This window comes from Protopterus annectens, chromosome 16.part0 (assembly GCF_019279795.1).
Source record: "Protopterus annectens isolate FY-2018-M chromosome 16.part0, PAN1.0, whole genome shotgun sequence".
NCBI lineage: Eukaryota > Metazoa > Chordata > Ceratodontiformes > Protopteridae > Protopterus > Protopterus annectens.
The window spans coordinates 338647135-338662195 of NC_056750.1; the positions used below are offsets into that span (position 1 = coordinate 338647135).

The window sequence follows — 15061 nt, forward strand, 5'->3', positions numbered from 1 at the left end:
GTCTGTGAATGTCCAAGGTATGCAAAAGTCTTTCCCCCTTATTCTCAGTATTGGGGAAGAAAGCAGGCAGATGAATGGCTTGATTTAAAGAAACCCTAGATACCACCTTTGGCATAAAAGTAGGGTTGGTCCTTAATGAAACCCTGTCTCTGTGAAAAATAATAAAGGGTGGTATTGCCATTAGGGCCTGTAGCTCCGAAACCCTTCTTGCTGAGGTAAATGCCAACAGGAAAGCTGTCTTCCATGAGAGAAATTGCAAGTCAACTGAAGCTGCTGGCTCAAAAGGAGGTAGAGTCAGTTTTTCTAAGACAAAATTGAGGTCCCAGGCTGGCACTGGGGCCTTTCCTGGTAGCTTAATGTTCTTGATTCCCCTGAGGAATTGTCTTAGTAAGGGGTGAGAGAAAACAGGAGGATCAGTGTTATGTATCTAGCTGAAATAGCAGATGCATGTATCTTTATGGAATAATATGAGAGGCCGTAACATATCTGCCAAATATTCCAAGATTAGTGGGATGTTCAACAATGATGCATCATGTCCCTTGCTGGTATTCCAATTGCTGAATCTTTTCCACTTTGCTAAGTAAACCTTTCTGGTGGATGGTCTTCGAGCCTCTGTTAGTATCCGCTGAACTTCTTTGCAGAGAGATAAGCTGAAGTTATTTATGGGATCTCCCAGGCTGTTAGCTGCAGTGTCTGAAGATTTGGATGCAGTGTTTCGAAATTGTGTTGAGTCAAAAGTAGAGGCCACTGGGGGAGGGCCCACCTCCTGGTGTGACATATGCTCTGTAGTAGTGGGTGCCAGTGTTGTCTTGGCCAATCCGGAGCTATTATGATTCCCTTGGGCTTCTCTGCTTTGATCTTTAGTAATACTGAGGTCATCAGTGGCAGAGGTGGGAATGCATAGATTGCTAGGGAGTTCCAGTTGAATGAGAGGGCATCTATTTTCCAAGCTTTTGGATGGTATGTCCTTGTGCAAAATTTTGGTAGAAGATGGTTGAGGTGAGAGGCAAATAGGTCCACTTGTGGCTTGCCCCATGTCGAAGTGAGTTGTCTGAAGGCCTTCGGATGTAACCTCCACTCGTGTGGATCTGTGAAATTCCTGCTGAGGCTGCCCGCCAACACATTGTCTTTTCCTGGAACAAACTGGGATTGTAACTGGATGTTTAGGCTCAGTGATTTCTCCCAAAGCTGCATTGTCAGTCTGCAAAGGGGGTAAGAGTGGATGCCCCCCTGCTTGTTTATGTACCACATCACAGTGGTGTTGTCTGTCCGTATCATTAAATGGCCTTGCTGGAGTTGGTGTTGAAAAGCCTCGATGGCATGCATTACTGCCAGCATTTCCTTTTGGTTTATATGCAGATGTGTTTCCTTTGGAGACCATGTCCTTGTATACACCTGCCTTCCATGTGCCCCATCCAAGGTCTGAGGCGTCTGTAGTCATGGTCTGTGTTATCTGTGGTTTTTTGAATGACATACCTGTGTTTTCCTGGCTCACCGAGGCCCACCATAGGAATTCCTTTTGTAGGCATGGAATGAGTGGTATGATTGTCTCCAAGTTGTTGCTGTGTTGAGACCAAATGCTTTTTAGGCACCATTGAAGCTTTCTCGTGTGTAGTTTTGCTAATGGAACCAGTAGAATGCAGGATGCCATGTAACCCAGGCCCTGTAGGAATCTCCTTGCAGTCATCTGGGTGAGTTTTGCTAAACCTTTGAAGTAATGAGTTAACATCTCTTGCTTGTCTTCTGTCAGGTAAGCCATCTGAGAGGCTGTGTCTAGTTTGGCTCCTAAGAAGATTATTTGCTGGGATGGCTGCAGTCTTGACTTTTGGAAGTTGACTGTGTATCCCAGAGCTTGAAGTAATCGTACGACATAATCCAGGTTTTTTGTCAACATCAATTTGTCGTCCGCTTGTATGAGGCAGTCGTCCAGGTACGGGTAAATTTGTATACCCTGGATCCTGCAATGAGCAATTACTGAAGCCAGGCATTTTGTCAATACTCTGGGCGCAGTAGATAAGCCAAATGGCAATGCTGAGAATTGATAATGCTCTGGCCCTGCAAGAAATCTGAGGTATCTTCTGCAGCTGTGTCTGATAGGGACATGCAGGTATGCCTCCTTGAGGTCCAGAGTAATCAGCCACGACTCCTTGCCCAGCATGGGAAGGAGTTGCTGTAGAGTCAGCATTTTGAACTTTGGTACTATGAGAAAGGTATTTAATGCGGACAAGTCCAGTATTGGTCTCCATTGAGATTCTTTTCTTGGAACAAGGAACAGTCTTGAGTAAAACCCTGGTCTTGTTCTTGTTGTGGAACTCTTTCTATTGCTTTCATTCGAGTCAGCAGAGTGATTTGCTTGATAGCCTCTGCCCTCTGATTTTGTGGTAGGTTTGGCATGCCTTGTTTTCTTGGTAAGGTATGAAAATGAAACCTGTACCCTCGGTCTATAATGTCCAAAATCCATTTGTCCTTTGTCAGTCTGTGCCAGTTTTCTGCAAACAGAGATAATTTCCCACCCAAGAGAGCTTCTAGTTGTTCCCTGGTAGGCGGTAGTAGAGGAAAGTCATTGAGTTTGTGGTTGTTGGGCAGGTGAAACCCCTGCGTCACTTCTTTGGTTTCCTGGCTGCCATTGTCGCCCCTGTAAGGGCCTCTGTATTGGCCTCTTCCTCGCCACGCCTGTTCTTACCCCTTTGAAACTTTTCTGGATTAGGAAAGGACCAGTTTTTGAAGGCCAATTCCTACTGAATCTGGGGGGTTGAACCTGGAGGAAATCTTTCACAGTCTGAACTGATTTTGCTTTTTCTTCGATGGTCTTTAACACATCCTTAGCATTTGCACCAAAAAGCTTGTTCTTTTCCAAAGGTGCATCCAGCAGTTTTGCTTTTACATGATCTGGTAGAGGTTGATCTTTTAACCAAGCATGTCTACGAATCACTGCCCCTGTCATAGCTGCCCTACATGAAGCTTCCAGTGCATCATATCCACACTGCAGGAAGTGATTGCTTACTTGCTGAATGTTATGTACAGCTTCCTGCAAAGTCTTCCTGTCTAAAGGATCAGGAGAAGCTAATGTTTTTTGTAAATCTTCTAAGAGATAATCCTGATATTGTAACATATGAAAAAGGCAATTTAAAGCTCTCATAGATAAGGTAGTGGATGTGTAAACCTTTTTGCCCCATCTCTCTAATGACCTCGCTTCCCTGTTGGAGGGAAAAGGATTTTTTGAGGTGGAGGCTGAAACTCCTTTAGGCCCCTGTGAAATAGTTTCCAAATCAGCAGTATGGGCCCTGAAAAAATAGGAATGAGTTTCTGGGACCCTGTAATACCTGTCTGGCTTGGCTGGAGCAGGAGGAAGAGAATCAGGGGTAGCACTAGAGTCAGAATACAAATCATCCAGAACATCAAGTACAAGAGGAATAGCTAAGGGCCTGTGCTGAGGCTTCTTAAGGAAAGTCCTAAGGCGTTTCCTAGAATCAGAATATTCCTGACCTTGCCACTTGAAATGTTCCCTCATGGTGTGCAGAACTTCCCCAAAAGAAATATCCTCAGGAGGGGAGGCCGAAGGGATGGAATCTTCTGCATCCGAGTCCTCATAGGTCTGGAAGAGCTCTTCCTGGCTATCACAGTGGACAGAGCCCTCAGAATCTTCATCTGAAGGAGTAGGGTCAGAGGGTTCAACCCGGGGCCTTTTATCAGGAGGAGGCTGGGATGCTCTCTCAGGATGGGCCTGTGAACCTCTGATCATGGAAATTAAATCAGCAGCCATGGACATAATTTGTGTCTCCGAAGTCGGCTGAGGTAAGGATTTAGAAGTAATATGCTTTGTTTTGCTGGCTGCCTTAGCCCTAGTGTAGGCCTTAATAGACATGGCCATAGGAGGCCTGGCAGCTCCACGTGCAGGAGTGACCTTGTCTACAGCAATGGTCTCGGGCATTTCCTCGGTTTCGGTATCCGGAGGAAAATCTATAACTGGCGTTGGAGTAATGTCTGGAATCGGAGTCGTTGGTAAGGCAGTGTCTTCGGTTCGGAGCGGTGGAGAGACCGTCTCAGAGGGAACCGGAGCACTCGCGCTAGGTTTTGGCGTGGAGTCGGTGGTAGACGCGGGCCGAGGATGTCGGTCCCGGTCTTTTTGCTTTTTGGGAGTTTGCGATGTCGGAAGGTCCGACGGCATGGTGTAAGCAAATTTATCGCCGAAAAAAATCTTCAGCGAACTCCACCCGGCGCCTGAGAGTGCGCTTGTTGAAGCGAACACAGGCCGAGACGTCGTGGTCTAGGCCCAGGCAAGGGAAGCAGTAAGAGTGGAAATCCTTATGAGGTATTTGTTTACCACAAAAAAGACAATTGTTAACTTTTTCAGTAATTTCTGACATCGGCTGAGGCAAGAAAAGGTCCCCAACGGGGTACTTAGCTTTTTTGATGATTTCGGTATCGTAGAATACAGGAGCTGACCGACCGGCACTTGCAAACTGCTTCTGCTTCGGGCACCGCGCGGCAAGAAAGACTGGAGAAAATGGCGTCGGCTGATGCTTATGTACTCCAGCCGCTCTGACGTCGGAGAGAAATGTGACATCAGCCGACGTCGGACCCAGACTTTGGAATCCGGCCGACCGAGGGCTGCCTGAGGCAGGACAACCCACATGTTATGACTGCAGTTGCATTCTTGAAGGACATCTCCCCCAACAGAGCTGGAGAGGACAAGCTTTCATCTGGAACAGAGTCTTGGGCTAGACCGTCAGACAAAGAAAAAGGCCCGTCTCTGTCTATGGTGGACTAGTCTGACACACCTTTATCAGGAATGATTTCTGCTCTCCAGGATAGAAAGCCTGCATTAAACTCCTTATGAACTGACAGAATGTTTTGGTTGAGCAATGTCTAATCTTTTGTTTCTTTTTCTAGGGAAATCCCTGGAAGAAGAACAACTGAGAAATGGCACTTCATCTGGGCAAGAGGTTTCTTTCCCCTGCCCCTTAAAGAATCTCAGAGAACCTCCCAGACTCAAAGAAGAAGAATGTTCTCCCATGCCCAGAGTGGACAATGAAACAGCTGCAGATGAAGTGGATACCCTCCCACCTATGGTGGTGGAATGGACTACATGATAGGAACCTGAAGAAACCAATGAGTGGTCTGAGAAACAATAAGTAGCCACTGCAGAGTCATCCACTAGCAGCTGAGGCACACTGAACCCACAGTGTTGACAATGGCTCCTACTCACCCCCCCCCCCCCCCAAGTACAGCAGGAAAAGATACAGCAAGACCAGTATAAGAATCCATGCTGTAGCTGAGGAAGAAGCCTGACTACCTGTAAGTTTTGCTGGGAAGAGTCGATCAGAAGGCAACTTGTCTGACAAGTGTTAAGCAGCAAATACACACTTGCACTTCCCTACACAGTCCCCCTTCAATATTCAAAAGTAAAGCCACAGACAGTAAACAAAAATTCTGTCAGAACCCTAAGTCCCTTAAACAGAAGGTGCACAGACGGAAAACAAGAAATGAAGAAAAGATGTCATGAAGTGCACTCAAGCACCAAATATATAAAATATATTTCTAGCCCCGAAATACACTTCACATTGCTTAAGTGTACCATCTTCAAGCAAAATGTCAAGCAGTAAAATGAAGGCAAGTAGTCATGAAGTGTACACAAGCACTAAAACATTCAAACTGTGCTTTAATTACAAAAAACACTTCTCAGTTTTAATTTAACTCTTCAGTTAACCTGTCTCAAAAACTAAATTTTTTCCCATAAAATTAGCCCCCATACCGGCTGGATGTCTTTGGAATGTTAAATCGAAGCACCCAGAGGAAACCCACACAAACACAGGGAGGACCATTCAGACGTGTGCGGAATCTGCATGTCCTCCCTGTATCTACGTGGGTTTCCTCTGGGTGCTCTGGATTCCTCCCACATTCCAAAGACATGCAGCATGTAGACTGGACACAATAAATTGGCCCTAGGTGTGACTGTGTATGAGTGTGTAGTACGAATGAACTACCGAGTTAGGGCTAGCCACCTGGCTGTGTAAACCTTGTCTCTAGATGATTGTCACTACTGAAGTGACACCCCGACCCCATGTGCAAAAAATGGGAAAAAGGGTTGAGGATGGATTGTTGGATTTAAAAATAAGCCCTGTTCTAAAAATAACTATCTCTGACAAGAAACGTCTGATATTAATAAAATGACAAATACTTCAGAAAAAAAAATCTAAACATTTAAAAAGGAAATATTTTCTTTGTGGTTCTCCTATGGTGCCTGTCAAAAATGAACTCTGTAGCCAATTGCTGCACCTGTGAAGCCTGTTGGCTGTTGCTCTTTGAGACATCAAGAAATATCTGAAGTAATCTTTAATTGGAATGCTGATTTCTCTCCACAAATGGGCTGTCCAATCAGCACTCAGACTGAAAGTGTGGGAGGGAAGCCAGAGTTTTGAAGATGGCCAGTTGTTATATCCTGGGCAGGATACAACCCAAACAGCCAAAGGCTACTGCAGCAGTGAGAATGATAAACATCTTAAAAGATTTCAAACTACTAATTTGAGTTGGAAAAAAACTTGAGGATGGCTCAAACCTATGTTGGATATGACAAGACAGGAGCAAGAATGATATAGGCTAGAGATTAACTCCAAGTACTGTTGTCAAAAATAAACAGAAGAAAGACTAGAAAGTAAAAATAGTACAAAAAGCAAATGATGAAAAGCATCTTCTCAAAGCAAAAATCAGGCTGCATATAGTCAGCTGCCATATACTAAACACTTTCAACCTTCTGAACAGAAAGGATATATGATCAAATTCCTCCCTCTCTGCTCAGATTAAACACCAATACAATTTTGGGTGTACATTAGAACATGGAAGACTCAGAATCGTGAATCGCACAACATCGAACACCAAACCTCGAACGCGAACAATGTCGAAAGCTCAAAATTCCAAAAATGGAAACCCTGGACTGCCATAGTTGTCCCATGCAAAGTTATACACCCTGACGTCATTGGGAAATGTGAAATGCGAAGAACGTCTGCTACGAACCACTGTTCAATAGCAGGGTAAACAAGACACAACATCGGAATGTTACATGTGAATGTATTACCCTCTACTGTGGTGCGATCACAGAGTTGGTATATTTAAGTGTGGGGGCCGAAATAGTTTGTAGATGGTTTGCGTATTTTAGTAGTAAATAATGTAAATATTTTGCTGTCTGTAGATAGTGTATATGTAGTGTGGTTATTGTTGTGTGCTAGTATGCTGGTTTTGTTTTTAATATTTACTTTTTGTTGAGCGGAGTAGAGTACTCAATGTTTATGTTTGTAGGGTAGTGACATTAGGTGGCTGGGTTGTGTTTTGACAGTTTAAGAGGCATGGCGTTTGGTGTGTTACGGTTAGGTGAGCGGATGGCCAAGTGTTTTTGTTTGTACCTTCCGTTTCAAAATTATGCGCTTTCGGGGTTTTTTTGCATTCGATGTTCTGTGTTCGATGTTGTGTGCTTCAACATTTTCGTCTTTCGATGTTCCAATTTAAACCGTATAATTTTAGCTACTCTGATCAGTGACTGGCTGAACATCTAAGGCTGGAAAGTTTAGTGTGTGTGTGTGTGTGGTGTGTGAATAACACTACATGCTTTTCTATGAATATTACTGATTAAGAAAACTGCAATACTGCAGAAGAAATGTCATGGAGAGCAAATGCTGTAGTAATGCAAACAAACACCCACTAACAGCTCACAGTACAGGCATACTGCTTACGTCATTTCTATAGATGCTTCAAACAAATATTTATTTTTATTTACTTGACATTTGTTAAACAGGTTAGTCTGACTGGGCAGCAGACCTTTTTCAGCAGACGCCCAAGGAGAAAAGATCCAGTATTACAAGTAAAAAAGTAGACTAAGGGTAGGAAAAAAGCTCCATTATTACAAGTGAAAATAGTAAAAAAAATTATTACATACATAGATAAAATATGTCAAAACAATAACAGAGTTACATACAATTAAATACAGAGACCAAGTCAAACATGATAAAAAGGTCACAATCATGCAATCAAAGAGAACAAATAAATTATAGTGCAGATTATATACAAGAGATAGCCAAAAAAACAAACTCAGGGTGCCAATAGCAAAGAATACAGGCTGTAAGCTGCAAGTACTACTGCCTATTAGTAGGAGTTTAAAAGCAGTTAAAAGAGAATGGAGGGAAAAGCTGGAGGTTACTGCAGTAGCATTAGAGGAGGGGAGGGTAGATTAAGTTGGGTCATTGCATAAGCATGACCATGATTTAAGGAGACTGTCTTTTAGTGATATTTTGAAGGAGTTAGTGTTGGGGATCGATCTTACACTTAGTGGTAGTTTATTCCAAGCATTTGTCACAGAGTGGCTGTAGAGGAGTTTGCCAATATTTTTACTGGACAGAAACTTGCAATAGGTGCTGCTGAGAGGTACAGAGTGAGCAGTCAGGAGTACAGGGTTGGATGAGGGTAGAGACAGGAGGACAGGATGAGGGTTTATATACGATAGACTGAGCCAGGTGAAGCTGGGGTAGTAGGATTTACTGGTGAAATTGCAGCCACTGAAGGTTTTTCAAGGACAGGCAGTGGTGAGAGTGATAGCTTTGATTAGTGGCATATCTTGCAATCTTATAAGTGAGTTCCAGTTTAGACAGATGATTGGACTGAAGGTTGGTGAGAATAGGGGCAGCATTCATTAGAGTGGCCTTGCACCAAATATCTCCACCGCCAACATTCTAAAAGGGAGGAGTGGTGAAGTTTAGCTCTTGGAAGAACTAAAAAGATATGCTAGCATGAAAGGGGTTATTTCCATCTGCGATACTGGAAACATTTGTTCACAGTATGCAACCACTGCACCCATTTGCCAGCTACAGAGGATGGGATGCAGAGTCAAATATTCAGTTCTCTTTCCTTGGGGGAGCTTTCTGGGCTATTACTGGCTTGATGGTTAATATCAATGTTTTGAGAGGTACTGATAAACATGTGAGGTGGCCCCCTGCATGTGTGTATAACCTGCATTGACATTACTGCATGTTCAAACACTGAGATGAGATGGCAGTGAAACAGGCTTAAAGAGCTGGTAGGTGTTACTATACTGGAGTATAAAGTAGCCTCTACATTTCCTCTTTTGTAAGAAAGGCAGGAGCCAACAAGTGAAGGGTTATGTCTGGGACTGCTAGAAAAAAAGAGATGTGATGGGTTGTGGGTGGTGTAGGAACAGGCTGGATGGAACCAGAGCGAAGAAGAATTGATGGTGGTTACAGGGCTTTACCTATCCAAGAAAACTTCCTAGAAGATCATGTTTTAAGATATGCACAGTAAGTTACCTGAAGAATTCTCTCCTGGTGAACTCCAACAAAATCTAAAGCGTCAGACAAAAAGGTGTATCCCAGTGTTTTAAGGAGACGCTCCATTAGGGATACACACAAGCAGTACACCCCAGGCCACGATGGTGCATCCAGTGATTTTCGTGAAGAACTTAGAATCTGAAGAAACAAACAAAACAAAAAATATTTATGACTTTTGACTATCACAGACTGAATTTATCATTTCCAGCAAAAAAAAAAAAAGAAACTACAGGAGATAAGGTACTGAGCTAAAACACCGAGACTGTAAATAAAAAGTCAAACTTACCTACATATTGTGAGATACTAAACAGGTTATTTATCTTCATGATCTAGACTTTTTCAGATTAAATGTTAAACAAACCGGCACAACTGAATAATATAAAAGAAGACAACTAACTTCCTCATGGTTCATATTCTCAAATAAAAAATGCACTTACTGCCTCAGTAAGACAAACACGTAAACTTACCATAATAGTAGATGTTGTAATACATCATTCTTGCAGAAGCCTAAGCTATTTGGGAGTCCTACCCACTACCACAGTTTCAAAGCTTTAGGGAATCCTTATTGCACTCTGTTAAGAGGCTCAAGATGAACTCCATAAAAAAAAAAAAAAGGCAGAGTACCAAGACCTTAGAGCTTTCTTGCCCCAAGTAGCGGGAAAATAGCCCCAAAAGGGAAAAGGCTAAGAAATATGCAAGGATAACTATATTCACAATGGAATATACTTCAACACCCTGGCGATACAAATACCAAATGAAGGAGCTTGAAGGAGGGGACAGCTACTGCAACAATGATCTATTAAAGCATATGGTAAGTTTACTTGCACAGCTGTTATGTGCTCTAGATCACTGTTGCTTAGAAATTAAGAAGAGAGGAGGAAATAAACCAATACTTTACCTAAGAGCCAAAACATTCTCTCAGAAGATGCGCACAGTGCGTGTCCTAATGTGGTGAGGCAGTCTATTTTTTTCAGACAGCTAGCACTGAAGAAAATAATTCCAAGGCTCATAGGCACTACCCCTTCTCCTGTTTAGGCCACTTTTGTAAGTATTTGGAGGCATGGACTTGCACTTCCATTTGTCTCTGCAACCATCTTGGCTGAAAAGGGCATTTTGAGACACTGTAGTAATTGTCTCATGTTTACTGATAACCACCTACCAATTAAGCAAACTGACAGTGTGTGAGAGATGTAGTTGTATAATGTTATTGAAGGCAAAGCTCTCACATGTAGCCACTACAAATAACAAGCAAGGTGTCGGTACCACACAACACTACACTAAACCGATCGACCTACATATGCTGAGACTCTTAAAATAACCTACTTAAAACCACAAAGGCTACCTAAATGTAACCTAAGAAATAAGTACCTTCAGAAATCTACAAAGACTCACAAACAGGACAGACAGCACACATCATGAAACAGACTCACATTAATTAAATTCAAAAGCACATAAGGCAAACCTCCAGACAATCCAATTTTCTAATCATAGGTGACTCCATAGTGAGCCACACCGATGCAACACTCACCAGGCTCTGGAAGTAGTGGGTAATGATAGCTGCCTATCAGGTGCCAATTTTTCCCATATCACATATGCACTCAAGTTCTTGTACCAAAAGCACACATATGGTGCATTCCTGGCACAAGTGGATGTAAATGACTTGAAACACAACTCCCTGAACTATATGAAGAGAGACATGACAGAGCTCTTGGAATTTGTGTCTGTGGCAGGTATTTATTTATTTAATTTGTTTACCGAGGTAAGGCACTGATCAATTCTGCCCATTTTTTAGTCTCTGCCTGGGACCAAAATTGACCAGATATACAAACTAGATGAATCTGAACACACAAGTAACAGTAAAACAGTACAATGGTAGAGTAGTGCTTAAGATACACAATAAATCCAATGTATTAATTTCCAACATGCACAGGAGGTTCACAACAGTTGAGAAATTACAGTACAATAAATTAGATATGTGAAAAGGAGCAAAGGATCTTAGTGGAGAAGAGTTAAAGTGATACGACCGGAAGAGTAACGAGTCCATTCTGCTTGTTTAACTAAATGTGATTTTAGTATAGAATGAAACTCGGAATAAGAGAATGAGTGTTATTTCCAGTGAGAGGGATTCCCACAGATTGGACCCGAGAACTGAGAATGCATGGTCCGAGATATGTAGCTAGTACTGGGGGGGGTTGTGTTTTAGAACCAGAGTGGCGCAAGTTTCTTCAATTGTATTTGGGAGGGGGGATCTCTTATTAGTTCTGATGCTAAAGGAGGGAGAGTACGTTCATGTAGGAGTTTGTACAGTTGAGAATTTAAACCCAGTCTGCTCTTTGGTTAACTGGGAGCAAATATGCCTCTTCTAGTGTTATACAGTGGTATCCACTTCTTGGGAGTGTGTGTAATAAAGCTGCATAATCTGTTCTCTAACGTTTGAATGGTGGTGGAGTTTTTAGTGGAGGCTGCTGATATAAGAGGGAGGCTGAATTTGAGTTGAGGGAAGTTGGATTCCTTCCCTATTGCAAACCTTGTGGAATACAAGAGGAAATGGGATATTTTTGTGTCCGGAAAAGTGGGGGGAATTCATTTTTTACATGCATTATCAAGATGAAAGTGGAAGTTGAGTGAGAGGTCTAACCAGAGACCAAGATACTTGAAAGAAGTGACTTGCTCTAAGGGGTGGTGGTTATGATCATAAATCATTAGTTTCTTGGATCTGCTTAGTTTCTCTTAGAACCAAAAAGCACAGATTTAGTTTTGGATGCATTTAGTATGAGGTTTTTAGTAGTAATTCACTCACTGAGGCAACTGAACTCAGACTGTAGTTAGATAACTTTGGAACCAAGGGATGGCATCAGCCTAGCCTTGAGCAGTATTCCACCATACTCAAGAATGATGCCACAATCTGAAAAATATATGACTAAATTCAACAACTGGCTTAGCTTCTGGTGTCATTCAAAGGGGGTACAATATATATCAGCCTGGAAAAAGATGGTTGACAGTCCTAACTGCTTTGCCAGGGATGGCTTGTACCTTCCTCCCCAAGGCTTCCAGATATTGGGCAATACCTTGCTCGCCCTCGCAGTGTCAAAGTTTAAAACAATCCGGTAATTAATGAAAAAAGACCAATAGGATGACAGCTAGTCCGCAAAGTTCTTTACTGTTAAGCGCTTACTGCCTCACTGGACTTCTTCAGAACATATAATACACATCATCATGCAATTAAATACCCCCAATTATCCATTCACCAATCAAAATTCATTATACTTTAACAATCATCAATTCATTACTCATATTTCATTACTAAGCGTTCCCCTTACAGCCTACTACAAATTCTTAGGAGCACACCTATAAGTAATACTACTTCACTTAATCCTGGGAACCTTACAGTGTTTAGTTTAAGTTGCCATTTTAAATCATTTTCTTCAATTACATTTTCCCAAGGTCCGCCCCTTGGATTCCATTTGCCTTTTTCTAAAATAGGAACTTAAACCCAGTAAAGTTTCTACAAGTTATTTATGTTTCACCAACTGTTCAAATCTTCCCTATTTATGTCATAAATGTGGTCTGGTATACATGAGGATTTATTGTTCAATATCCACTGATTTGGAGGCAAATCTGGGTACCTTCTTGAAAATAGGAGCTCGCTGAAAGAGAATTTGTATCCCTGAAAAATTATCTTTAAGACCCATTGGTCCTTTGATACAGAAAGCCAATTTTCTTTTAAGTGGGAGAGTCTTCCTCCTAGATTTTGGTGAGTGAATGGAGGACAGAGGGGGATAGGGGGAGTCATTGTGAGTTTTTGCCATAGAAGGGTGGCTTTGAACTCCTTGCCTTTGGGGAGGAAGTGGTCCACTGTTTGCTTCTGTCTGCTGGCCCTGGGATATGGGCCTGGATGGTCTGTCCCTGCGGGGCTTGCTTTGGCTCTACCTGCTAGGTGCAGGGAAGGACCAGTGCTTAGAGGGAAAGTTCCTGCTGAACCTGGGAGGTTGAACCTGAAAGAAATCTTACTGTTTCCATAGATTTTGCTTTGTCTTTCATTTTGTTAAACACCTCTTCTGCTTTTACTCCAAACAAGCGCTCCTTATACAGGGGTGCATCAATAAGTTTAAACTTGACATGATCAGGGAGAGGTTGTTCCTTCAGCCATGCATGTCTCCTAATGACAGATCCTGTCACTGCTGCCCTGCTAGAGGCTTCTAGGGCATCATATCAACAGTGTAATGAGTGTTTGGCCACTTGACAGAGTGCAGGAAATCTGCTAACTCTTTTGAATTGGCACAGTCAGGAAAAGTAGAAATTTTTTGTTTTAATAGTGCCAAAGTGTGTTGCTGATATTTTAACATATGGAACTGACAACTGAGTGTTCTGATAGCTAAGGTTGCAGAGGTGTATACTTTTTTACCCCATCTGTCTAGGGCTCTGGAGTCCTTGTCAGAAGGAATAGGATTCTTGGCAGAACTAGTCTTAGCTCCTTTAGGTCCCTGTGTAATAACATCTGGGTCTGCAGCAGGATTTCTGTACAGGTATTTGTGAGAATCCAGTACTCTGTAATACCAGTCAGGTTTACTGGGAACGGGTGGGAGGGCGTCAGGGGCTAAGCTGGATTCATAGAAAACATCATCCACCACTTCTAAAATAGGGGAGGGTGTGGCGAGGGGTCTGTGTTGGGCAGGTCCAGAAACTCTTCAAGTCTTTTCTTAGATTGGGGAAAATCCTGAGATTCCCACTGGAAATGTTCTCCGAGCGTGTTAAGGGTTTCCCTGAAGGAAAGGTCCTCCTGGAGGGGAGGCAGAAGGGATGGATTCTTCTGCATCTGAATCCTCATAAGCAGCCAGAGGTTGCTGTTCCTCTTCAAAATCTGAATAGGCAGATTCCACAGAATCCTGTTGTCATAACTTCTGGAGAAGGGTGCCTTTTCCTTTTAGAAGTTGTGGCCTGACTACCCCGGATAAGGGAGATGAGATCCTCTGTCATTTTAAGCATTTGTGCTTGGGGTGGTGGAGCAGAAGCAAGATGGTGGCTAGAAGAAGATCTTCTAGGAGTGGCCTGGCTTCTAGGCCGGAGAGAAACCGTAGTCGGATGAGAAGACTTCGTTTTTTTGTCTAGATTTTCTAGTGCAAAAGGCCTCCCCGGAAGCCGGTGCCTGCGTCACGGCTCTGGACCCAACCGAGGCAGAGACAGCCAAAGGCTTGTAAGATGAAGATTTCTGCAGCATAGCGACCTGCGTAGATACCGAATTGGGCATCAGGGGGCTGCAAAAGTGCCTGAATGAATTCTGGAGAACTGACGACCTGCTTAGCAGCATCGTCGTCGGAAGGCTTAGTCTTATGTGGTCTGTCTCTATCTTTATCTCTGTGTTTTTTTGGAATGTCCACGGATTGTTGGCTGATGGACGCCATATCAGAATGCAAAGATGGAACACGAAAATAACTGTCTACAATAAGAGCTCTACGGTGAATGGCACTTGCATTAAAGAGGGCACAGAACCGGCAACAGGGGACATTGTGGTCTGGGCCTAAACAAGTGACGCAGTAAGAATGGAAGTCTCTGTGTGGGATCTGCTTTCCACTTTTTCGGACACTGGTTAGAGCAAGAAAAAAGGGTCCCCAACGGGGTACTTATCTTTAGATGTTTTCGGCTGAAATTCAAAGTCTGGTAGTGACTGACCAGCACTCGTGTGAACTGCTTTTGCTACGGGCTCTATGGCAAGAAAGACTTGGCTGCTT

At 42.9% G+C, this 15061-nt stretch overlaps 1 protein-coding gene across 1 annotated transcript in view; it reads right to left on the minus strand.

Annotated features, from left to right (window-relative positions):
- The window catches only part of NUP188 (nucleoporin 188), a 3305077-nt gene that overhangs the window by 791328 nt on the left and 2498688 nt on the right, over positions 1-15061 (minus strand). Inside the window, exon 38 of the mRNA XM_044058121.1 lies at positions 9312-9470. Coding sequence (XP_043914056.1) covers positions 9312-9470 — 159 coding nt within the window. The remainder of the gene's footprint in view (positions 1-9311; positions 9471-15061) is intronic.